Source organism: Corapipo altera, unplaced genomic scaffold (genome assembly GCF_003945725.1).
Source record: "Corapipo altera isolate COAL_440 unplaced genomic scaffold, ASM394572v1 1b, whole genome shotgun sequence".
NCBI classification, from domain to species: Eukaryota; Metazoa; Chordata; class Aves; order Passeriformes; family Pipridae; genus Corapipo; species Corapipo altera.
In genome coordinates, this window is record NW_020884881.1 from 90,494 (window position 1) to 115,306 (window position 24,813).

Sequence of the window (24,813 nt, forward strand, 5' to 3'; positions counted from 1 at the left end):
TCTCTAGAGTGGAGGAAAATCACAATATCACTAAGGTTTACAGGGTTCTATGAATGGGACAAGGAGAGAGGATGGGTTTTTACTATGCCAGGATTGATTTTAACTTCAGCAGTATCAAATCTTCCAATGTGCAGAAAAGTAATGTATTTTTCCTATTTTCTTCAGTTTGTGCCAGTCTTTCCCATTCACTGCTTATAATAGGACCACACACAGGATTGAAGACACTGCAAATCTAATTGCAATCTGGATTAAATTTAGGGTGAAGTAAAAAATCATGGAGGGTGCAGCTGAACAGGCTTTCTCCAGCACAGTTTAACAAGATGCTTTGCTTGAATATTGATGCCTATTCTTCCTGAACCTTTTAAGTAATTTTTTAAATTAGTGAGAATTAATGGCCCTTGACACAATTTTTAGTGTGCTAGAAAATAAAAAAGAAACAAAAAAAGAAATTAAATATTTGACCATAAACAATGACAATTGCATATAGGTTTGCAATGTGAAGATGACAGACATGATTACAAGCATTTGACTATCAGTTTATTTAGAAATTATCAGTTGGAGCTTATTTTTCATGAGATCTCATTTGTCACTGAAATGGTTGCTAGGATGCTATGCTTTGAAATTTGAAACTTTCTCCAGAAAAAGAGCAATTGTGAAGAGGTTTTCTAAACATATTTTCTTTTTGGCAGCCTCTCTATAGTGAAGTTATTGATGCTAAATCGTTTTCTTACATCAAGATCAGATCTTGGAAGCGGTTATACCTAGTCTTAGTTTTATTCAGAATTGTGGAATGATTTATGTTAGATCTCCGAGTGAAGTTAATCATGCATAAACTGGATCTATTCAGCTAGCCTTAAATTCCTGTTAACTTTCTGTGCCTAGTATTTTCTTCTTGCTCCTGGTAGTTATATGTCCAGGTCACTACTTAGACCATGGAAATAATTTTTCAGTGGTCACTAGCTTTCACTACTGAGCAAACATGGAGACTCATGTAAAATGGAAACTCTGTTTGTATGAGCCACGTTGCTTAAAACTCTAGTGAGATGATGAATGATGAGCATTACATGCCTGCATGGCACCTTGGCTAAGTCCTTTCAAATCCCAGTCCCTGGCAATTTTTAGCAAGTCTTGTGACTTTCCTCTCACCTTTTCTGTGTCAGGGTAGCTTTAAACACTTACAGTCTATTCCACATGATGCAGATGAAACTGAGTTTCTGGCTGCAAGCACTGGAGATCACTCTTGACAGTCATGGCTTGCTGGTTTTGGCAGAAGTGATCTCTGCACGACCTTGCCTCGTGCCAGGCAGGACAGCAGCTGCCTGCTGTACAGAGCAGCCAGGCAAGCAGTCCTGAGTGAGGGGGAGGAGTAGGAAGAGGTAAGCAGGCTAGAGAGCTCGATGCAATGGGAACAGCCACTGTAAAGAAGAGGTATGGGAATCCCAAATAGGAAATCAATACTAAATTTGTTGTCTATGTCAGAAGGAGAAGATTTATACCTTTCTGCTAAGAATTCTGAAATATGCACATATACCTGTGAGTATAAATACTTAGCTGGATATTTCTGATCTTGCCCATAATTATTTGAATATTATGCACTGAAGAATCTTTCTTGTGAATTTGAGTCAGAGGATGCCTGTCTCTTTATCCACTTATATTCTGTACATAAATGACTAGTCAATGCCAGGGGAATTAGTCCCCATATACAATAGTTCTGACTTAATTTCCTGAAGTGTCGTAATGGGACCAGATGACAGCAGACATGTAAGCCCAGAGCTGTAGTGGAATCCTGATTCAAAAGATAACAGGAATCACATTCATTGCACTCTAGCTGTGATTGAGAAAAGGGTTTACAGCTTCAGAAATGTGCATTATATGCTGTTGCCATGAAAAGAAACCACAAAACATAGAGAAAAATCCAGCTCATTCCTTGGAACAGCTGGGAAAAGCAGATGGACAGAAGGCTGATTCCCAGGAGTATACAGGAGGCAGAGTAAGCCACCTAACCTCTGCTGATATCCCTGCTCTCTGCTGATATCCCTTCATCTGTTACCCACTTGTCTTGAAGACTTGGGAGCCATGAGTGATTTTGGGGTTGCAGGAAGGATTAATTGGCTCTCAGACACTGCTGAAAATGCGAGGATAAAGACCCTACCTAAGGACTTCAAAGAGGAAAATTATGCTGGGCTGGAGGGAGAGCAGGATTACTTGCTGTGCTTAAGGTAACCGAGGGAGTAGAAGGTGAGGACAGAGAGGATTACTTTGTTCTAGTGTGGGATTCTCCAAGGGGGTATGATCTCCACATCATGAAGCAGCCATTAATCCAAATCTTTATAAACTGGTTTTCATCAAGTCTTTGAGCAATAGCACAAAAAGCCTTCATAAAATATCCTCACTAATAGTTTGGGAGAAGTTGACAACCATGCAAATGCCACCCACACAGCTGGTGGTTGTGGGCCCAGAAATCAGGGCATGCCAAAAAACACATCTTACAACAATAAACCAACTCTCTATGCTGCCCTCTTGTGCTGATGGAGTTACTGTGGCTCCCAGGCTGGCTGGCGGTAGCGCCTCTGCTATCCTCCTTTGAGTGTACCAGCTCACTGAGTACCCCTCTCCATTGGATGGCGGAGATCTACCCCACAGAGAGCTGCAGGGTATACCCATGTTTTTCCGATGCCTGCTAGACAGATCTGTTGGCTTGCTAGAGGCTTTGCAGCACAGTTTGGCTAGAGCAGGGCCTGAGGATGTGAACTGCTGTTCTGGGAAGAACAGAGCATGGGCAGCATGTCTCCGGAGAGCAGAGATGGGAGCTCCTCTGTGGCTGGCAAGCATCTATCATGAGACGGTACAGGCAACTGGAGTACTCTTTTCCTGCTCAGAATAACCTAGGAGTCTCATTTAGAAAACTACAGCCCCAGACAGAAACAAATTGCAGAACTGGGCAATTACCAACCACAGGAAGTTCAACAAGGGGAAGTGCCGGATTCTGCACCTGGGATGGGGCAATCCTGGGTGTATGTACAGACTGGGGAATGAGATGCTGGAAAGCAGTGCCATGGAAAGGGACCTGGGGGTCCTGGTCAACGGCAAGTTGAATATGAATCAGCAGTGCCCTGGCAGCCAGGAGGGCCAGCTGTGTCCTGGGAGGCATCAGGCAAAGCATCACCAGCTGGTCAAGGGAGGGGATTGTCCCACTCTGCTCTGCACTGGTGCAGCATCACCTTGAATATTGCGTGCAGTTTTGGGCACCACAATATAAAAAAGACATTAAGCTATTAGAGGGTGTCCAAAGGAAGGCAACGAACATGAAGGGCCTTGAGGGGAAGCTGTAAGAGGAGCAGTTGAGCTCGTTTGGTCTGTTCATCCTGGAGAAGAGGACACTGAGGGGAGACCTCATGGCAGCCTACAACTTCCTCGTGAAGGGAAGAGGAGGGGCAGACTGTGGTGACCAGTGACAGATCTGAGGGAATGGCCTGAAGTTGTGTCAGGGAAGGTTTCAGTTAGATATTAGAAAGAGGTTCTTCACCCAGAGGGTGTCAGGTCCTCAGGTTCCCAGAGCCTGACAGAGTTTAAGAAGTGTATGGATGATACTCTCAGGAACATGGTATGACTCTTGGGGATAGTCCTGTGCAAGGCTAAGGGTTGGGCACGATGATCTTTGTGGGTTCGTTCCAACTCAGCATGTTCTGTGATTCTGTAAAATGCAGTGCATGTAACAGCTAGGTGTTCTCTTTGTGTGCAAATTGATAGGTTTCATTTGGAAAAAAGAAAAGGATTTAAAAGCTAAACAAAAAACAGCACTTCAAATAATATATGCCCTATATACACAGTTTGATGTATATAGGCCTCTAACTTGCTAATGCTGCTGCAGCTGTTAAACTGTATAGATTGCCTCAAAGCTACTGCAACAACACTCATTTCTTATATATAAGGCAGTGTAGGAAGAACTTTCTTTACAAAAATAGTTAACTAAGGATGAAAGATAAAATAGATTACTTGTAAACAGATATTTTTAGCTAAAATAACTTGACTATATTAGAAGTTTTGGTCTATAAAGATAACAGAGTTTGTCAACTGTTCCCATCTGTCTTGTCCCTGTCCTGTGTCAGCAGGGGGAAGTAGTAACTAAGACCTTCTGTGGCTTAGATACTAACTGCTTTCATTGGAGTATTTTTGTCCGCCCTCCTTTCTTTCCCTCTTTGACATCACTAAGAAGTTTTATTTATACACTGTAATGAAATATTATATCTACTACGGAAAATTACTGACAACTGCTTTGTCAGTGACGCTTATGTCCAAGTAAATTTGCTTATTTTACAGCATTTTTTGTTAGTCTGGATTAAGATTTTGCAGGTGCTGCTCCCTGCAAGATATTACTATTGTTTCAATTAGGCTAATCACTGTAAAAGCAGTTTTCTAAAAAGTGCAGTGATGGTGGCTTCCAGGCATGCAGCATGAGCGAGGACACCTCTTGTTCCTCATCCAGGCTTCAGACTGCATCTCCAAGCCCTGTGCCTGCTCCTAGCAGAGCCAGTTTAGCCCCGCCCACTGAGCAGTCCAGCCTTTATTTATATGTAGTCTGTGGTCCAACTGGCTTCAGATGGCGTGTGTATGTGCGTGTGCCTGCCTCCTGAGTGTGTGAGACGAGCTGGGATCATGAGCCAGGGTTGTTACAAGTGGTTTTAATCAGCAGTCCATTAGAGGAGAACGGAAAACTTCAAACAGATTAAGAACCAAGTAAGTAAACCTAACTTTGAACTTGAAATCTGGACAAAACAAATACAAATGAAATCTTCAGAGTCTGTCAGTTTTCAGATAAATTATCACTTTTAGAGAGAAAGCTGTGCATGCTGACAGGAAGGAGGAAATTTAAAAGGAATGGAATGAAGGAAACTGTAAAAACAAAATGGGAATTGAGAATGCAAGAGAGAAAAAACAGCAAATGAGTGCTTGCAAAGTTGGTACACTCTCTGACTTTTTTCGGTTGTGGGCAGGACATGTTAAGCTTTAACCTCTTGCTTTCTTGGATACCATTGTCTGGCTGAGTAGTTCCTTCTGCAAAAGGGGTGAAGATTTCTGCTCCTCACCTGTCTGCTGGCAGGTCTGTTCTCCCAAGAGCACAGTATGGAAAAGCTTACCACGGATCCTTGCAGGATGCCCCATGACATGCTGCTGTTTGCTGCTGCTCAGTTGTTGTTTTTTCACAGGTTGTTCCAGTAGCCCCGTGGGAAGGTGCTCCCCAAACCTCTGCTCCTCTGGAACCCGTGACTTCTTGCCTGACACCAGGAAAACAGCAGCAGAAATGGGAAAAATGCTAGTTTTGGGTAAAGTGTGCCTTTAACCTTTTTTACTGTGGCAAGACGTGGCTACTTGGACTGCATCTGGAATGTGGCAAAGGTTGAAGTGAGGACGGCAAAGAGGCCATGGTTTGTGGGCAAGTCCCCAGGTGCCGCAGGCTTTGTCGCCCTCGTCCCTTCCTTCTGGCCACAGTGGTGGCCATCTGTCTGTTCTGCCAGACCCTGACTCCTCTCATGACCAGCAGCATCCTTTCGGCAGTTGTTAATGGAATTACATCCAACAAACTGACCAAAACACAGCAAGGAAGGTACAAGGAGTTCTCCCCAAGCACCACTCACTGCTTCCTCCCTGGCAGTAATTCACAGACACTGAAAAAGGTAAGTCAGCTGGAGCAGAGTGCTGAGCAATAATTAGCAAAGCAAGGGATAGCAAGTCTGGCAGGATCATCTGAGTCCAGCTAAAATTAGCCTAAGCTTGAAAGTCTGGGATCTGTATACAAACAAATGGATGATCTAATGACAGCAGCATATGTGCAAACACATTCCTACTACCAGCTCCTCAGAGTGCTGTTATTAACATAGGAATCCTAAAATGTTCAACTGAAACATGGCATTGCTCTGTGACTCCAGTGAGATTTCAGTTTGCTGCACAGACCATACTTTATTTTGGCTTTGGGAGTTGGTTTAGAGGCTTTACAGTACAGGCACATAAATCAGGAGCCAGGAGGGTTTCATGAAAGTGGCCGAGGTTGTTAATTGGCACTGAGACTGCAGCTGCCTTGTGTTAAAGTTATCTGCTCGTAAGCTTTGAACTTTACTGGGATTCTGCTGAGAAGCTGAATTTAACCACGTTTGAGAAATAAAAGAAACAGTTTTCATATTTTCAAATCACACTATATACTTCGGAATCTTTGTCTCACAAATTTTACCTTGTCCTTAGGTTACCTGACCTCATGTTTATTTTGTATAGGTTTCCAAAGGATGGGTGTTAAAATCTACCAAATTCAAACACTGTTATTTCTGTTGGAAAATGTAGTTTGTTTAATGGTCCAGATTTGGGTAGTTATTCATACTCTGGAATCTGTGATCAGCACTAGCACAAATGTTTCAGGTTTTCTTTAGTTGTATAGGAGAGCTGCTAATAGTGCAGCAGACATCACACTATGAAATTATCATTATGCTATCATTTTATATACAACTGTAGCAGGACTATAAACAATTTGTTACCTCACAGATTATGGACAGCATCCACATAAAGCAGTTCAAATTTTAAAAAAAAAGAGTACAAGGCTGCTTCTTTGATTAGACAAAGTTCACAGTCCAGAAGGGCAGCATTATTGATTTTAGGAGAGTGGTTGTAAAGTGCATCTTCTGCAACAATCAAAAACAGATATGTGAAATAACTGTGGCATGAACTCTTAAATTTTTTAACTTTATTTTTTTTTCTTGAGAAGGTCAGAGTATTATCTTATGAGTTGCAGAAATCTACTGTATGCTGCATTGTCATAATTTATATTTTAATGACATTTTAGTACACTAGGTACCCAGGTTCAGATTTGTTCAGCAATAAGACATGAATAATTACAATTTAAAGGGAAATAATCACAGCTGACTTATGTGGGTTGCATTGTGTGGGTTACATCTTTTGACACTTACAGTCCATTCCTTTTTACCCATTGCTATTGTAATGGCAAAGAACATTTCATACCTTGCCTTTGGCTACTTAAAATCTATAAGAACTGGTGAAATAATGGCAAAGTTTTGCTAGTATGCTGTTTGGCTGAAAATATCTGTAATACCTTCTTTAACAATGTGCCTGAGAAAAAATGGAGATTGACGTGGAATTTGGCATTCTGGCTGTTTGAAATGAGAAGGAAGCTTTTGTTTTTACAACATGCTGTACTTACTGCTCTCCAGCATACGTGGTTAGATGTGACTATCACATGCACATGCTGAACTTATAGTACAGATGTAAGTGCGTATGTTAACTCTTATAGGTATGTTTTCCAGGGCTGTGCTACCCTAACACATTCCTCTTCAAGTTCTAAAGACCACCCATAGCTGACTCCCTATTTGTCTTGAACGTTTCCTCTAGAGCATGATGAACAAAATGTCTTGCACATGTTGGGATGTTTCTCTAAGCTGCTCTCTGTTTCCAGAGAATGCTGGTTGTGTGAGCTGAATAATAACCTCAGAGAACAGCAAAGACAAACATCTCCAAAAACCTCTACCACTTTGCTCTGAAAGTGTGTTCTTGAACTGTGTGTTTTCACCCACTGCTTATTCAGATAGCTGAACTGTTACCTGGCTTGATTTTATTGGGTACTCAGTAACATCTAAGAGAGATGTCATGGTTGAAACTTTACACTGTTTTATTTCACAGTCATGTGCCACCAATGGTAGCTAGTTTGGAATCAACTTTTCATTAAAGCTCTGGTTAAAACCTTGTATGAATCTGGAAAATTTCTTTAGAATATAGTTATTCACATTTGTAATTAACTAGTCACACATGTATTCTTATTCTATAGTTAGTCCAGCCAGCAAATTTAAATTCAATAAAAAAAATCTATCGTGCAGTTAAACAGTGACTTAAAGCAAACACTGCAACGTCTTATGAAATCAAAGTTCATGAATAAATTTTGAGAAAAATAAGATCCTGCTGAAGATAATATTCTTTAGGTAATACACAGAGTTTATGGGGTTTGAACCATTGCATGGATCACACTGCAGATTGTCCTCTGACTGGGCAGGGGCAGGTTTCATTCTTGCTTCCTTCAGAGAAAAAAAATCAGTATTGTGTTGAGCTTGCTGTGAGAATTTGGTTCTGATTGTTATTGCATGAGCAAAATCCCCTTCCAAAGGCTAATTTCTTCATTCAGAGTATGCATAACACTAAGTGCCTCAAAAAAAACCCCAACCCAAACAAACAAACGAAAACCCAAGAAACCCTGGCACCTTTCATGAGCCATTTGTTGGAAGTGAAGGGAGAGATCTGAGGACAAATGCGGCTTTGCCAGTGCAGCTCTGATATCAACATTAACCTCATTTTGGAAGGGAGAGTTACAGACAAGTCTGGAAGAAGCATGGGGTCAGACATTGCCAATTTGATCTGTAAATGTGTCTTTACATCCAAGATGCTCTGGGATGGAGCCCTTCCTGTCGGGCACATAGTGCAAGCTGCCTTTTTTTAAATTGCAAAAATGCAGGTTTCATTCATAGGCTGAAAAAACAGTCAGAGCTCACAGTACTCCTCTCTCAGGTATCACACATTACAGGAGTTTTAAAAGCAGCTGAGGATCATATCCTGTAGCTTTAAATTCACAGGAACAGAGGTCAACATTTTCTAGTACAACATTAAATGTTAATATCTCTAGCATGAAAAATACAAGGCTTTTTTCTGAATTTCCAGCATTAAAGACATTAGAGAGTGATATCACATTTAGCAGCAGGCTGTCTGCAGATTTAGCAGGGCACTCTTACCTCTCCTGCATTATGAAATATTTGTGAATCTATATAGTGAAGAGCTGGTGCTACAGCATTGAAGCTGGAATAGGTATCAACAAAAAAAAAAAAGCCTATACAAGCCCTGTGTGTAGGTTTGCCTGGCAAGGTATTGTGCCAGAAATACTTTTGGTACCAGCCAGATGTAAAACTGTTACACTCATCATAAGTAATTTAGCTCTGCTTCTCGACCAGTTCTGAGAAGAGTTAATTAGCTGGTTAAGCTGTGTTTCCACTCTCTGAATTAATTCAGCCAGAGCCAATTTAGATGTCTCTACACAGAGTGCATTTTGCTCAGGTAGTACCTCTGCTGGGAGGAAGGAATATGAACTATATTGCCTTCTAGGAGGGGCAGATACCTGAGGTTCAGTTGCTTTCCCAGTCAGAGAAGATCCAAAAGCACTTTTCCTGGTTTCTTAAAAGAGCCAGTTTCCAAGCCATTAAGCTTTATATCCATGTTGGAATTGGAAGCCTGGTACACCATATTGGCAGTGGGAATTTTTGTTGGTCCTGGAAAGCAAAATTCTCTCCTTTCTTTCTTCCACGGCTGGAGAGAAAGGAGAAGGAAATGGTTAATCACCTTTTACAGTTATTGCTTCTGTGAGAGGCACTTTTTCAGCCTATTAGCTCTTCAGCCATGGCCAATGTATTAAAAAAAAAAAAATCAGATTTTTAAACTTTAGGATGGATCTTGAAGGATATTATTTCATGCATGCTCACAAGGCCCTTGCTTCACATGCCTTGGACATTTAAGACTAGCTGAAAAAAAGAAAACAAACAAGATATGCAGCTGATCATGTGAGAATTTGATGAGTGGGTGAGGCTGGCATCCTAATAAATGAAATATAACAATATGGTGAAAAAAATCTGTCCTCCTTTCAAGGCCCTTAACCTAAGTTTTATGTAAAAGATATATCTCAAAGAGGAGCTATAATAAAGTGAGCAAAGAGGAAGAATGAGAAAAGGCTTTTTATGGCTTCATTCTGAACGGATAGGATAGGATAGGATAGGATAGGATAGGATAGGATAGGATAGGATAGGATAGGATAGGATATCATTTAATAGGAGTGAACAGGATGAAAGATCCAAGATAATGAAAGTTTGATGTGGTCATATCTCCAAAATATTATGTAGAAAAAGAAAAGAAAAACAAAAGGGGAAAAAAAAAAGGAGAAATATCATGGTTTACTCTTAACCAAGAGCTAGAGGAAGATCCAGTTGAACATCTTGCACAGGTTACTGGCCCAGGAATCTATATTTGAAAATTAGGAGTGAAATTACTGAAAAGCTGAGAAATTGTTACTATAACTGTAGAACTCTGAACACCCAGAATGGAATTATTCCCTCTTTATTTGTGTGCTCCACTCTGTCTTCTCAGAGGCAAAAAGATGGACTTCACAGTCAATGCAAATGACTGTCTCTAATGCAAAATTCATCATGAATTAATGCAGACATGTAATACAAATCTGGTGAACTTCACACTCTAAAGGTATATGTCTTTTTTCTGTTGATTTCTTTTGATGGAATATACATGCATCAGTCAGAATAAGCAGAGAACAAAGGAGGTAGGAGAGGAGTGTGTCATGGAGGAAGGCATGGGGAAAGGAAGCAGATGTAGGAGGAGAATAAGGAATAAGGAATAAGAAATAGTCTCCTCAGAAAGCACAGAAGAGATTGTACACAGAGAGGGCTGGATTGTGCAAGGGAAGAGAAAGGGAGATGGCAATGGAAATGGAAAGAAGAGAAAACATAGCCAATGGAAACTTTTGAAATGTAAATATGTGAAAAAGGAGAATTGAAACTCGATGATAGAATGAGAAGGGATGATTTTCGCTATTATGCAGAAATGGAGCACGGTGAGAGCTCTGAATAGAAAAGATTACATTATGCATAACAAGGTTTGATACATTTTTAAACTAAATTTAATCTTAAAAATTATTTTATAGAATAAGTAGGGGGATGAGAACTTTTTTCTCCTCACAGAAGAACAAAGAACTTCGCTGGTATGAAACCTCTGTTACTAGAAAGCAATCAGTATAGGGTATGGTATCAGCAAGTGGTTTCCTTGGAGTGATACCACATTCACATTGCACCCTATGAAAGCGGGACATTTGCTTTTTTACATTTTCAATGTAAAATGCAAAAGGTCTTAAGGAAACAGCTATTTTTACTGAGCAGATAGCTAGAGATATTTTGGTGATAAAGGGCAAAGCTATTGTAGTAGCAGTCAGGAAAGAGGGGCAGGGTGGAGACTTTGCAGGAAGGGAACTTTGAGAAGGCTGCATCAGCAGCAAATGGGAAATGGAGGCAGAATCTCACTCACAGACTTCACAGGATGAAGTTTTTCTCCAAAAGGAGCTGTTTTGATAAGATGGGAGGATTGGCTCATTGTTCTTAAGACACGGCAGTTGGTACCGTGAACTACATGCAAGGATAAAGCAAAGGCATTTTGCTACAATAGCTCTATACTTCCAGCTTAGAGTGCTGGTGATGACTGTGCAAGTAACTCTGGTTTTGCTCTTGGATTTATGAAGTCATCAGACAACGACCATCAAAGTCATGCCAATAACCTAATTGCTTGTTCTGTATTTATCCAACAAACAATTGGAAGCAGAATTACATTCCAGACATTTCATTCTACAACCCAGTCCTTTCTGATTAGGAAATCCAACAGAACATAAAGCCAACATATTTAAATATCCTCCAGAAAGTGAAACAGGAAATTAACGTTGCTCTTACTTCTTGATACAGGAGCTATGTGCACTTAAAATATAATGGTAGTATGAAGAACTTACTGTTTCTATGAACTTTTATGCAAACACAAAAAGGAATTTAGAAGTCACATTTGGAGTTAATGAAGATCTGCATAGTCCTGTAAATCAATGACTTGGGGCATTAGAACCACGTGCTAAGTTTTTATTATCACTCTTTTTATTGATGCTGTTTAATATTAGTGCGGTAGTTTCTAGGAGTTTCACTCATGGATTTTTTTAATGTTGTTCAGCTAGGTGGTATTTAACAGCAAAGATGCAAACTTTCTTTCCTGGTTAAATGGGAATTTAGGCTGTTCACTGCCTGTGAATAGTGCTGATAGTGTCAGTGTTGTTTTTATGTGGCTGGTTCTCTTTTGTGGTATTTTTGTTGCACTCCCCTTTCATGCAAGGGCCTTTTGGTTTGCATAGTGGCTCATATATCCCTTTTGCAGCAGCTCAGTACCTGCAGAAAGCAGTGGGGTTGAAGTAAGCTGCAGTCAGTTATTTGAAACTACTGGACCAAGACTGACAGTCTTGGCTAGCTTAGTGTGAAGTGTGGGTGCTAGTAATAAACACAGGGACTAATGCCACCAGAACAGGGTAGCTGAAAAGATGATTCACAGTTTTTGAGTTCTTTCCTGAGAGAAGCTGAGGCAGACATGAGTGGGCCATTATATTAGGAAGAAGAATTTTGTTTCTGCAGTTGAAGTGATGGTCAGTGAAATTCTATGGCAAGAGTTCAAACTGTATATTTGCTTCTTTGCCAGGCATAGACAATGCATCAATATTTATGGAATTATGCAATCTTCTTGGAATCTGAAAAAACTGCCAAGGAACTGTTTTTCTCTCTGCAACTTGAAATATCTTTGCTGTTTTCTTCTTGACCAAAACAAAAACAGCAATTATATATCCTAAGATCCAGTTAGTGACCAAATTCTAGATTTTTGGAACAACCCAGAAATTCTGTAAAATAGAGAAAAGCTTCAGAGACTAATAGAATCAATTATATCCTTATACATTCATAAACTAGATTTGGATATGTTGCTTTGAAGGGAAATGTCAAAACATTTTCTCTTTAGGAAATGTCAAAACATTTTCTCTTTAACAGAGTACTTCACAGCTCTGTGGAACTTACATATAGACAGAACTAAGAATTACAACTCAGATAATAGATGTCTATTTTCCTCTGTACAAGGATGGTTACGTAATTCTTGAGCTTTCCTATTATATAAACTGGGCATTTATCTTGTTAAGGCATCAAAGGAATATACATTTGATGTGATAGTTTTTTTGAAAAACCATAATAAATTTTAATGGAGCTCAATTTGTTTTCTTTTGTGTTTTTCATGTTATTCTATAAACTGAAAAAAAATTACAAAATTAACTTTTATGCATTTTTATTCACTTTGTAGCCCATTGTGGTTTGTTTAAACCAGTTTTCAAGGCTGTGGATCATCTGTGTAACAGCCAATTGCACTAAAATGAGGTTAGTGACTCAGCTAAATGCAGTGTTTTGTAAGCTGTAAAAGCAGGTACATCATGTCAAAGCTGACACAGGCCTCATCCTAAATCATATGGGAAATCTCAGCTTTGCTGTAAAGCCTCATTAATTTCTATGGAGACAAACACACCATTCTGTAGGTAAGACATGGGCTGCAGATGTTCTTTACCAATCCCTTTCACATAAGGTATATTGAATCTGTGATAAATTGACCTGCTAACAAATAGTCTGAGTCTTCAAAGTGAGGAAGAGCTCATAAATTGTTGGTACACCAAAACATTTGGCCACTTACCAATTATTCTCAAATTTTCAAAATGTTATGGATCCATTTGTTTTCTGTCTAAACCTACTGGACATTAAATTCATAGGAATGCCAAAAAAATCAGAACCATAAAATGTGGAAATATGTGAACAGCTTATTTTCGTCTATTGCACTCGGCTTCTCTTATACCAGCTCTCTCTTCAGGCTGAATTTTTATGATTGAGAAACATTTTATGAAAACCAGCAGACTCTTTAAATATATAAACATAACTGCTATTGCTATAATATTGGAAATTCTGAAAAACATCCAAGAGTAACTAGATCAACATGTCCAGTCATGCAAAGCATTTTATATAGAACTTTGGAAAAAAGTATGGAATCACTTGCTACAGGCATGCAGTTGGCCAGATTTTTTTTTTTTTAAATTCTCTTTAGCTAACAACCCACCCTACATTGCACTGGCTTGGCAAGAAAACAGCGGACACATTGCATCTTGTAACCTGGACTGCATATAACTCTAAAAGGAAAGGGCAGAGGACATAAATTTGGCAACACTACACATGAATCTCAAGAAAGTACCCTAAAAGGTGTGGAGATACTTCATATTATTTAATAGTACCAGATTAGATATTGGGTCAAGCTGTTAAATTTAGGATCCTGAATTGTCTCGTTGTCCCAGAGGTCCCGTCACAGCTCTTTGGGAGCTGTTGGATAAAAGTGCCTCGTGCCCAGTGCCTGGGCAGTGGGAGAGGAAGCTGGGGGCACAGATGAGTTTGTCCCCACTTGGTCTTTCCCAGCACTGAGGCAGAAGGCTTTGTACACCGTCAGTCTGAGGGACTTTTGTGTATCCCTGGAGTGAATGCCCCAAGAAAAGCCCTCTGGAGCAACTAGTGCTGTGCTCCATCTGCGAGGGCTGTCAGGAGCCCCCTGAGCATCCATGGGAGATGCCTGGTGGGAGCCGGCTGCTGCATGGGCCCTGTGGAGCTGCTTGGGACCATTTCCCTTTGTGTTTTGTGGAAATGACCCAGGCCACTGCTACTGCCTGAACTTACTTTTTTTTCTGTTTCCTTTTTTTTTTTTAATGCTGCTATCAGTGTTCTGTTGAATATTTGTCACAGCCAAACTAAAGCATTGTAAACATTTCTGCTCTTCCCCAGGGAACTGAGGAAGATGCCGTCTGCATCAATGGTGACAGGGAAGCAGGAGGGAGAGCCCCTTCCCTGGCAGATCCTGCCGCAGGCAGGCTGGCTGACCCCTGGGCTCCTTGGGACGCTTTGGGGCTGGTTGGTTCCTGTCCCTTACGCCTCACCGGGTGGGACAGCTCGTCCCTCATGTGGGGTTGGCACCCAAGGCCAAGGCCAGTTGGAGCAGGCGTGGGCTGTGAGGCAGTGGCTAAACTGGGGGAGCCCTGCAGTCGCTGACCTTGGAGTGTTGACTGCAGGGGAAATGAAGTCACTGCTGGGTGCTTGAGGCAGGACCTCTTAATGTTTGTGTGAAGCACAATACTTCAGAGGTGACACTGCAGGAGATTTTGCTTTCATGAAGAAAGATGTGTTTTTGTAGCATAACAGAATTGTGGTAATTGTTAGTGAGGAGGGTGCACACAAAGTGCTGCCACATCCAAGGCAAGACCCAGGCCACACCGGGAAGGACGGGAGCAGGAGAAACCATAATTGCCAGCAAAAATGGAACAGGGATGTGTCCTGGCCTGCATCCCCTCTGTGCTCCTCACGTGTCCTCAGTTCACCCCGCAGCGCTGTCCCCTGCAGCACATGTGGGATGGAAAATGGGATTTTATTGGAAAATAAAGCAAGAGGTGTCTCTATCTTCTGGGTTTCTTCCACGATGCAAGTGAAATGGAAAGTGGGAAGTATCTGGCTGGACTGCCTGGAAGAGGGAGAGGGAGCACAGAAGGGGGGGCTGGGACAAGGGCTGGATTTAGGAACAGGGAGGGAGGGAAATGGAGAGAAAGGGCTGCCAGCAGCTGCTGGCACTGCAAGAGAACAGGAAAGAGAGAAGATAAGAGGAGAGGAAGGAGGGGCGAAGGCAGAGGGGAACAAGAGTGATGGGTGCTGTGGTGGGGAAGGGCCATCTGAGACTCTCTAATGCTGTGCTTGTCACCTGATTAATGTGTTTTTAAAAAGCTGGGATGCCAGGAACATTGTCTGACAGGTGATCTAATGCAATTCCTTGACTTCACCCTGTGCTATTTGTGCTTCTTCCGGCCAGCAAGTGATCAAGCCTTTACTTGAATATCCCGGTGTCTAAACTAGTTTTGGGTTACATGTTTAGCAAATATATGTGGAAGACTCTGACAATGTTCTGTTGAGATTTTTTCAGGATCCTTTCATCAATGATGCTAACCTGTTCCATGGAGCAAAAGCAGATGTGCTGTTAGGAGCGCAGGGCTCTGAAATGGTTTGTGCTCCTCACTGCTGCAGAGAAACTTACAGTTCAGCCAAGCGTAATGTAAAACTGCATCCTGTACTCAGGGAATAGACTGCTAAGAAGAGTGACTTTATTAGTAGATCCCAGCCCTATAAACAACTGGACACATCTTGAATGATATTTATTTATATCAAAACATCTGTCTCTTTTCAGTCTAGTCTATTGTGCACAAAATGGTGGTGACTTGTTTGTGTAGAGCTTCATATCTCCAGTGATAAGCTTACTAAAATAAGAAGATACGGAATAACTTAGTTTTTAAACTGCTAAGTACTGTTAGGTTGAAATTCACAAGCTTGTGAAGAACTAATTTCGTGTCCTGATTTTAATCCTTGGTGGTATATTTCAATCCTAAAGACAAGTACTTTTTGCCAAAAGAAAGTCGTGTTTGTGAATGGTGTTTTTACTGCAAAAGAATAGCTAGACTGTTCTAGATATTAGTGTCCTGATTGCTACATGGAGCATCCTATTTTTATGCCTTATTGTACTGGGGTTTGAATAGCAAGGTTTTGGTAGTGGGGGGGACTACCAGGGTGGCTTCTGCGAGAAGCTGCTAGGAACTTCCTTGGTGTCTGACAAAGCCAATTTCAGCTGGCTCCAACACAGACTTGCTGTTGGCCAAGGCCAAGCTCATCAATGATGCTGGTGATGCCTCTGGGATAACAGATTTAGGAAGAGGAAAAAAACAACGTGCAACTGCAGGCGGGGAGAGAGGACTGAGAATATGTGAGAGGAACAACCCTGCAGACACTCAGGTCACTAAAGAAGGAGGGGGAGGAGGTGCTCTATACACAAGGTCAGAGATTCCCCTGTAGAATGTGATGAAGATCATGGTGAGACAGGCAATCCCCTTGCAGTCCATGGAGATCCACCTTGAGGTATCCACCTGCAGCCCATGGAGGACCCATGCTGGAGCAGTCTGTTCCTGAAGGACTGCACCCTGCGGAAGGGACCCCCACTGGAACAGTTTGTAAGGATCTGCAGCCTCTAGGAAAGACTCGCATTGGAGAAGTTCATGGAGGACTCACACTATTTTTGTGTGTTTGGGGTGTCTCTTTTCCATTTTTTCTTGCAAGAAGCTCATACTCCAGGATATTACATAGAGGAAGGCTATTCTCTAGATGCCATTGTCCCTAGACACTATATAGGAAGATAGCGAGTGATAGGTAAACCAGGTGTTCCTTGAGATTCATTGGAGACATCAGACACCTTTCCACTTGCTCCTATATACAAGTTTCTCTACCAGTCCTCCTATGGGCTGGATTATGTTGGACTAATAAGGCAATAAGGTATGATAAGGTTACATTTAATTTTCTAGAGCACAGTAATCTCTAGTACTGTTTAGGATTCTTAATTATACTAGAGCTATTTCCTGTGTTGTCACATTAGGTTACTAGTTTATTTTTGTGAAAAATAACAACTGTATTTTATATTGTTTAGTAGTGTCCTATCTTAAAACCATTGTATTTGCACTCTGTTTACTGTAGATCGATGATTCCATTCTCCACTACTTTGGAAGCCACATGAGAAGAGCAGTTTTATATGCACCTCCTGCCCACCATGAGACCGACCGTCAGCTCTGTCAGCGCATCCTGGAAAAAAACAGATATACAGTCACAGTCCTTGAAAACAGGAGACTAGTGGAAAACCCCAGGCATGAGGGCCCTTATCACAGTAAGACTAACTGGACTTAGTTAATTCATTTGTTACTAAATGTGATCACTAAATACAGTATTTATTCAGTGTTCTTCCACAAAGATAAAGCTTATAAAGTCCAATACAAGTAAGGATAGAAGCTAAATTCTAGCCCTTCTCAGTTGTGAAGCTAATTTTCCACAATTAGGTGATTCTTCAATTAGATATATCCTTCCTTAAAATAATGCAGCAGAGTAGTTTGTCACAGTCTTGACAACTAAATCATATCAGTTTGGTTTCTGATGACTTCTCATACCAACTTCATCAATATAACTGAGTGATTTTCAATAGTGCATTTTATAACAAAACACATACCTGTTACATTTAGTTCCTTTTCATTTTCTCTCTTAAAGAAAAGCTGTATCCACGAAAGTACTTTTTTCCTCTGGTAATGTTTTGATTGTTCTGTAAGTTTGTTAAAGAACATGATACAGAAGAAGTACATTTTCCATTTGCTGCAGAATCTGGGGTGCATTACTGTTGGTTCTTAGTTTCTGTTAAAAGTTGATCCACAGTTAAAACAGGCTACTGAAGAAGCCTGGTCTCTTGCACAAGGGATTATGGCTTTGTTGTGTACAGTTACACTGTGCTTGATAAAGGAGCTTTGGGCACGAGTTATATATACACTGACCATGTTTAAGAGCTCTTAGACACCTTAGATGTATGAACTGAAATTGTGTTCTCTGTTTGGTCTTCTGTTGCAAGTCAGTTTGGAAACTGGAAGCCTTTGAAAAGTCACCATTCTGTCAGATGGAAAATAGTGTGGTTGGGTATTTCTCATGCTAAAGGGAGTGCTGTTTGCATCATTCGGGCTTTCAACATTTCTGGGATTGCCAGAGAGCTCAGTTTTGCTTTGAGTTTAACCAAACCGAGTAGTTTCATAGATGAAAACTATAATTGCTTAGCATGCTCGAGGCTGCCCAAAATTCCATCACTAATTTAAAGTTTCTTTAAGAAACTTTCTTGAAAATGAGGTTCATTCAGTTTTCTTTGGCAGGCTGTACCAAGAAATAGTGAATGGTCTTCACCTCATTCTTATTTTAGTCTGGTAACATAGGCACATTTTAGCCACTCCTTGCCTTGAGTAGTTTCCATTGCAGTGACAAGCATGTCTGCAGGCTTTGCTAATGTTAGATGAGCTGCAGAGAAAAGATGGCATCTCTGGGGATTGTGTGCACCATCTCTGTGAAACACTTTTGTTTCAAATGGCTAAGGAAGTGGGTATGACAAATTCAGTTGTGACCCATAAAAAAAAAGACTTTACCAGATTTTCTTACAATGATGAGTTCAGATTGAAGTTCTCCAATACAGGTTTTTGCACTGCAAACATTTCCCCTGCAGAAATCAGCTTAACTGTGGGTATTTATATTTTACAGGCTAGAACCAGAATTTCCTGTAGTATTTTTCCAGTAATAACAAAAAAAAAAACAAACCTGAAAAGATTTTCCAGGAACATCCTACAGCTTTCAGCAGATGTTGGATTACATAAAAAAGTCAAATGCTTGCCAATTTAAGGCAAAGAGTAAGACTATTAATTCCATTTCATGGCGACATAACTCTGCCTTTAACTGTTCCCTGTTATGTAAGTACCTAGCTTTAAAGTTACGTTTTAAAAACAAGAAGTAAGTAAAAGAGCATGTCTGCATACCAAACCAATGATCTTTTCTTGCAGCTAAGCAAACTGTGTTCAAAGTTAATTTTTTTGCCAATAGATGATGGGGTTTACTGTTCTGGATGGGATAGTACTTCTTATTTTGGAGAAGGGTATTTTGGCCTATGCTTTGGCATATTTTCCTAATAGGAGTGTAATAAGTTATTAAAAATATACTCCTTGAAGCCTCAGTTAAAAATATATAGGTAACGAACTGAGAAACATAGATTCTGAATGTTGTGAAAAATCTGTAAAAAGAATCATTCCTTCTTACTTGGTATTATTTAGCAGCTCTATCTGGTGCTTTTATTTTTGTTCAGTCTGTCTTACTCGTATATCTTTCAAAGTACACTTAAATTTGAAAGGATTTTTTGTTTTGAATGGCTGAGGGCCAAGATTCTAGCTGAAGTCATATATGGAAAAAAATTCACCACAAAACATTCCTAACTTTTTTTGTGCTGGCCTGCTAAGAATTTTGGGACCAGTTCTGCTCCTGTTTGAAACCCAAATGTTACAGCTCTGCACACTGATCTTCCAGAAAGATCCTCCACACCTGGGCTGTGTTGAGTTCATTGCTGCCAGAGAGAAATGGAGGAATAGTTTTCTTCAATGGAAATTTTTCACTTCTTACAGACCAGCCAAAACATTTTGAGTTTTGGTAACTGGAAAACAGTTGACCAGAAAGGAAAAGTATACTTTTTTTTTAGTCATGGTAGAGTCTGTGGGTTATGGGATTACTATGAAAAATCCATACAGATGTGTTCTGCAGTAAAACATAAATTATTCAATCCTCTAATTTTTCACTGAAAAATAGCTTTGTCAGTAAATTCTCAAGCAGCTTTGCCTGAACAAAAAGTATTTGTGCTTTCACCATTCCTTAGCAATCAAACCCACATGGAGGGAAAAGTCCATGGACTGATGGTATCTGTCCCTGCTCTGAGCTTTTTGAGACTTACTTTCTCAGCAGCCCTAAATGAGCCAGTTTTGCTATAAGTTTAACATGTCTCCTAGTCTGCTGCTGGCATGAAGATAGAGAGGCGGTACTGTATTAGTAGTAGATGATGGGATAGTCAGATTTTGCAGAGAACTGAGATTGCCACCTTGGGCAATCCATTTTAGCATGGTCAGTACCTCCAGTAAGTATCTGTGCTAAGAACGTTTTGAAGCAAGCAGTTCAAAAGAAGTTGCATAACAGCAGATGAGAAAGATAACAGGTTGTATTGGCCAGCATATCTAAAAATGGTACAGTTGTTTTGTCTGCCAGCCAGGCAGAAGAAGGTGTCATTGGTGTGTGACTCCTACCTTTCTTCTGTGTCCTTTTTTAAAATGTGAACCTCTTCTCATAGAAGCGTAGCCTCTGGGACACATTCTGCCTTTGCCGCAGCCTTGGAGGGTGTTGAAACCAGTGTCACAATCTCATGGAAAATAATAAAAGGATCAGAAGGAGTGAGAAAGCTCCACACCTCCAGGCTTTCTCCTGAGAGGTTTGCCATGCTGAGCTGTACAAACTACAGGGTTTCCTTCCCTCAGCATGGGACAGAGCTGTGCTGCTGTATCAGATGGATTAGCCATCTGGCTTCAGAGCACCCTTAGATTCTCCCAGAGAGGCAAATACTGGAGAAGAACTTGCCAAATATTTTCCAATGTCTTCTGCCTTCTTTGTTCTTCCAGTCAGAGAAGCTCTCATCTGTTACCACAGTAAAAATTAACAAGATCTGTGGGTCCCTTCAGCTCTGTGATGCCCTGACAACATTTTCACAACAAACATTTTTTAAAAGGAAGGTTTTATCTCAGATTTTTTTTTCACTAAAATGCATTTCTGCCCTCCAAAAATAATGTTCCCTAGTTACTGTCTGCTGCCTGAACCTTTTATGAATTCTATACTTTGCCCAGATGATATCTTCAAAGAGAAATAAACTCCTTATATCTTTCATTCTGGAGCCATCAGTTTTTCTGTCCTTTGCTCAATGTGCCTGCCTCATTAGTCATTGGTAACCCTCCTTTAAAAGGCATTTCCTTTATTTCTCAATTCTTCACCTTTCCTAATAGTTAAGCAAATCTCAGCACACTGCAGACTCCAAAAAACATGTGCAGTTGTATGTTACAAATCCAACCAGGCAGTTTTAGTTCATGCAGCAATAGCATGCAAAGTTCTGTTGTTACTGGTGCATCTTGGAATGGAAAAGATTCTGCATAACCTCAAATGATAGCCAGTTAGTTTGGCCATGGAATAAAACACATGTATTCAAGCTACTGGCAAACTGAGTGCAATGTAACATTATATGCTCCTTGCTGCCTTAGAATGTTAGTAATTTGGTGGAAGTTTTTGCAATCGTATTGAGGGACTTTTAAAAAAGGAATCATAAACCATTTTCATAGTATTGATTTTACATGATAATTTCTTATTTTTAGAATACCAAGTTAAGTATTTAAATTTAGCTATGGCTTCTGTTTGCAGTTTGAGTGACATCCATTGAAAATGAAATTTTAGCCATGCCATTAGAAAGATATCTACAGTGCCTATATTGATTTGGATTGGGGTTTTTTTGTGATTTATTGTTCCATAAAATAAGTATTGAACCCAATTTAGCTTTGGTCGATATTTAGCTCTTCTGTCAATTTCCACTGAAATCAATACCAGTTTCATCACCTGACATTGTTGAGTGGAGATAGTACACTATATATATCCTCAAATTTACATATATAGCAAAGAATATTACTTCTGAAGGTTTTTTTTTTTTCAATTTTTTGGCTTTATAAATACGCACTTAATGCTGTTCTATTTTCTGTCATGTTAAGAGCTTGCTGTGCTTAAGTACTTGGCCATGTTAACTAAGCCCTCGTTCCAGCAACTAACTGTGAGGACGATCTGGCTTTTTGCAGATGTGGGAGTGGTGCTTGGGTGGAGCTGCAGGAAGGGATGAGTGAGATGACACCCATGGGAGCAAATCTGAGTGATCTTGGCCCTTCTTTTTGTGTGCTGGGCTCAAGAGATCTGTCTCTTATTTAAAGGAGCACTACTTACAGCAAGCAGTGAACAGCTGTTCACTGATAAAGCAAACTGTATGTAGTCAGGCATAACTCATTTTGCTGTAAAATGGTGATTTGAGAATTGTGTTGTTAGGAAGGTATGGCCTCTGCTGCCTCCCTCCTTTGCTCTCTGTAGAGAGTTCTGTTGCTTCTTTGTACCCAGTGGTCACTCCCTGTAAAAGCAGCTGCTTGGGGTATGTCAGGGAGCAGGAGACTGCAGGAGCAGGCACAGGTGTTCATAGATGTGGAGTGATGCTAACTACAAAGTTTTCTGTCTCCCTCTGTGTGCTCCATGACTGAAGAAGCAGTTGGGGACAGATAAAAGAAAACTCCCCTTTGATTCTTCCAAAAAGCAATTTTCCAAATCAACCTTTATTGATTTTTCATTTTGGTTTGTTGGGTATCCTTTGGAAAAATTACTCTTTAAAGAAAATCTACATTTTCCATGGAAAGACAGTGATTCTGTTCACTTTGATTCACAGTAGGAGTTAGGAGGCAGAGAAATGCTGCCACATCAGAGTTAGAGATGGAGGAACTTAGATAAAAACTGTTTGAGTCACAGTAAGAACTAGGATGAAATACATGATCTTTGCTGTATATCTTTATGTTACTCCTTTAGCATATTGTATCACCTCCAGTACTCCTCACTGTACATACTTTTGACCAGAGGCTAAATAGCAAAAGTATCAGCCTAATTGCTGACATCTGGGCCAGCAGCAAGGTAGGAACTTGCAGAAATGCTACTTCATAAGTGGAGCCAGTAATAGTTTCCTCAGGACTGCTAATTAGTGTAGAGAATAAACTACAGCCGTGGCTTTCGGAGGCCCTCAGGGTCATGTCTGGTGACTGTCAGACATTCTCTTTTCATTTTCCAAGACACAGTATATCAGCCAAATAAGTGAAAATGAGAGAAGTTGGTAGATATAGGAGGACACTGATGCTCTTTCTTCAATGAGTGTGAAGGCTGGTATGTTCGAGTTAACAGAGGTACTTGTTAACATAAAATATTAACAAAGTCTGCTGCTAAGAAAAAAAGAATGAACTCTTCATCATGCCTATAGTAAACAGTACTACAACAACAACAAAGTTGTTTTAGGAAAACTGTTTTGGGGATAAGGCTAGTGAAGTAATCAAATGGATCCCCTGGAGCTGTGGAGCATTTGATCATAGACATCTTGAAATATTAGATAAAGAGGTTTTATTGGGTGTAGTGAGTCCCCTTGTGGGGTAACAAGATGATCTCACAGATTTCTGGAAGTCTATGACTAACTTTGAGCAATGAGGCAGACAAGAAACTGATTTTTAGAAAAACATGATTTCTAAAGCAAATGGAGCAATTTCAGGTATGAATCAGGTGTGGTGACTCAGGGCTTGGAGGATGTGTCCTCCAAATACATGTGTATCTTCAGTATGTAGTTTATAGTGTCTTCTTAAAATGCAAAATATTCTCAAAAAATCAAAATCTATGAGAATGCATTCCTGACAGGAGGGGGGAAAATGGAAGGGAGCACAAAATCAGTGGTTTTTAGATACTAGCCAGCTGAAGTTTGAGAAGGTAGAAAGCAAATAACATATTTTGAACTAGGGATGGTTTTCATGGGACACTATGTAAAAATCAGTACTCATAGAACCAAATTTCTTTCCTTAGTGAGTGGTTTTCTATTGAGTTAGAAATACATTCACAGAAGTAGGTAACATTAGTTCTAACTTTCCTTTTTTTTTATTTTATTTTTAATTGCTCAGAATACACTTAGGAGGAGCCCTTACTTGCTGTTTGTTACAGCCTCAGACAAGTTTCCATGAAATCCAACTAACTTTAGCAAACAATTATGAAGACTAAAGGCCTCAAGGAAAATTGCTTATGTGTTCTGTAAACATCTGGTTGCCATTTTCAATTACAAGGACCAACCCACTGAAGGAAGCAGTTTAGTTTTTTTGGAACAGAAATGGGACACTGGGGTTTTTGTTCTTTTTCATGGTGGAGAGTAAAGGAAATGTCAGGAATAGAGAGGTCACTAGATGCTCAGCTTTTATAAATACAAAAGTCTCTGAGAAAATTAAAGTAAATTGGAATCAGGTTCTGAAAGTGTAAACAATCCTGTGGAGGTAAGGTTAAATAAGCAGAACTGGAGCTCTTAGCATGCCAGCAAAAGCACAAGATCATTCTATCATAAGTAAGTAATTTAAAATATTGTGCAAAATAATAATGCTGAGACTAGCCACAGAAATATTTTGTGGGTTACCATACAAATACATGTGTATCTTCAAATCTAGCAGATGTAAATTCTCTTCCCAAAATCATTTTGGTTAACTGCTGGTACAAATATATAACCAACAGTATACAAAACTGATTGGCTTTGCAATGCAAAATATATGTTGTGTGAGTCCTGAACAAAGTTTTGACAAGTAAAATAGAAGCATTCTTTTTGTATGTTGTTAAGCAAGGAGCTTCCTAAACAAGCTAAATAGGTAGAAATGTGGTCCTCAGAACACAGTGTATTACAAGCATGTGACAAACAATGTTTGCTAAATTTGTTCTGCTTCCATAAAATTCAAGTTCATTTAGTTTTAGGAAGAAAATGCATACCAGAAACATACACTGTCTTGATCACTTTTTAATTTTGCTTTTAGCAATTAATTTCATGCCACAGACATCATTTCAGTACAACACATCTTGG

General features: G+C 40.1%; 1 protein-coding gene across 3 annotated transcripts in view; it reads left to right on the forward strand.

The window, feature by feature from the left end:
- The first annotated feature begins 4,601 nt into the window (after positions 1-4,601).
- CPED1 (cadherin like and PC-esterase domain containing 1) overlaps positions 4,602-24,813 on the forward strand; it is a 148,755-nt gene continuing 128,543 nt past the window's right edge. For all 3 annotated transcript variants that reach the window (XR_003527105.1, XM_027639691.1, XM_027639692.1), the window contains exons 1-3: positions 4,602-4,737; positions 5,208-5,675; positions 17,247-17,433. Coding sequence is in view for 2 of the 3 variants with exons in the window: in XM_027639691.1 (XP_027495492.1) it covers positions 5,424-5,675; positions 17,247-17,433 (439 nt within the window). In the remaining variant the exon portion in view is untranslated. The remainder of the gene's footprint in view (positions 4,738-5,207; positions 5,676-17,246; positions 17,434-24,813) is intronic.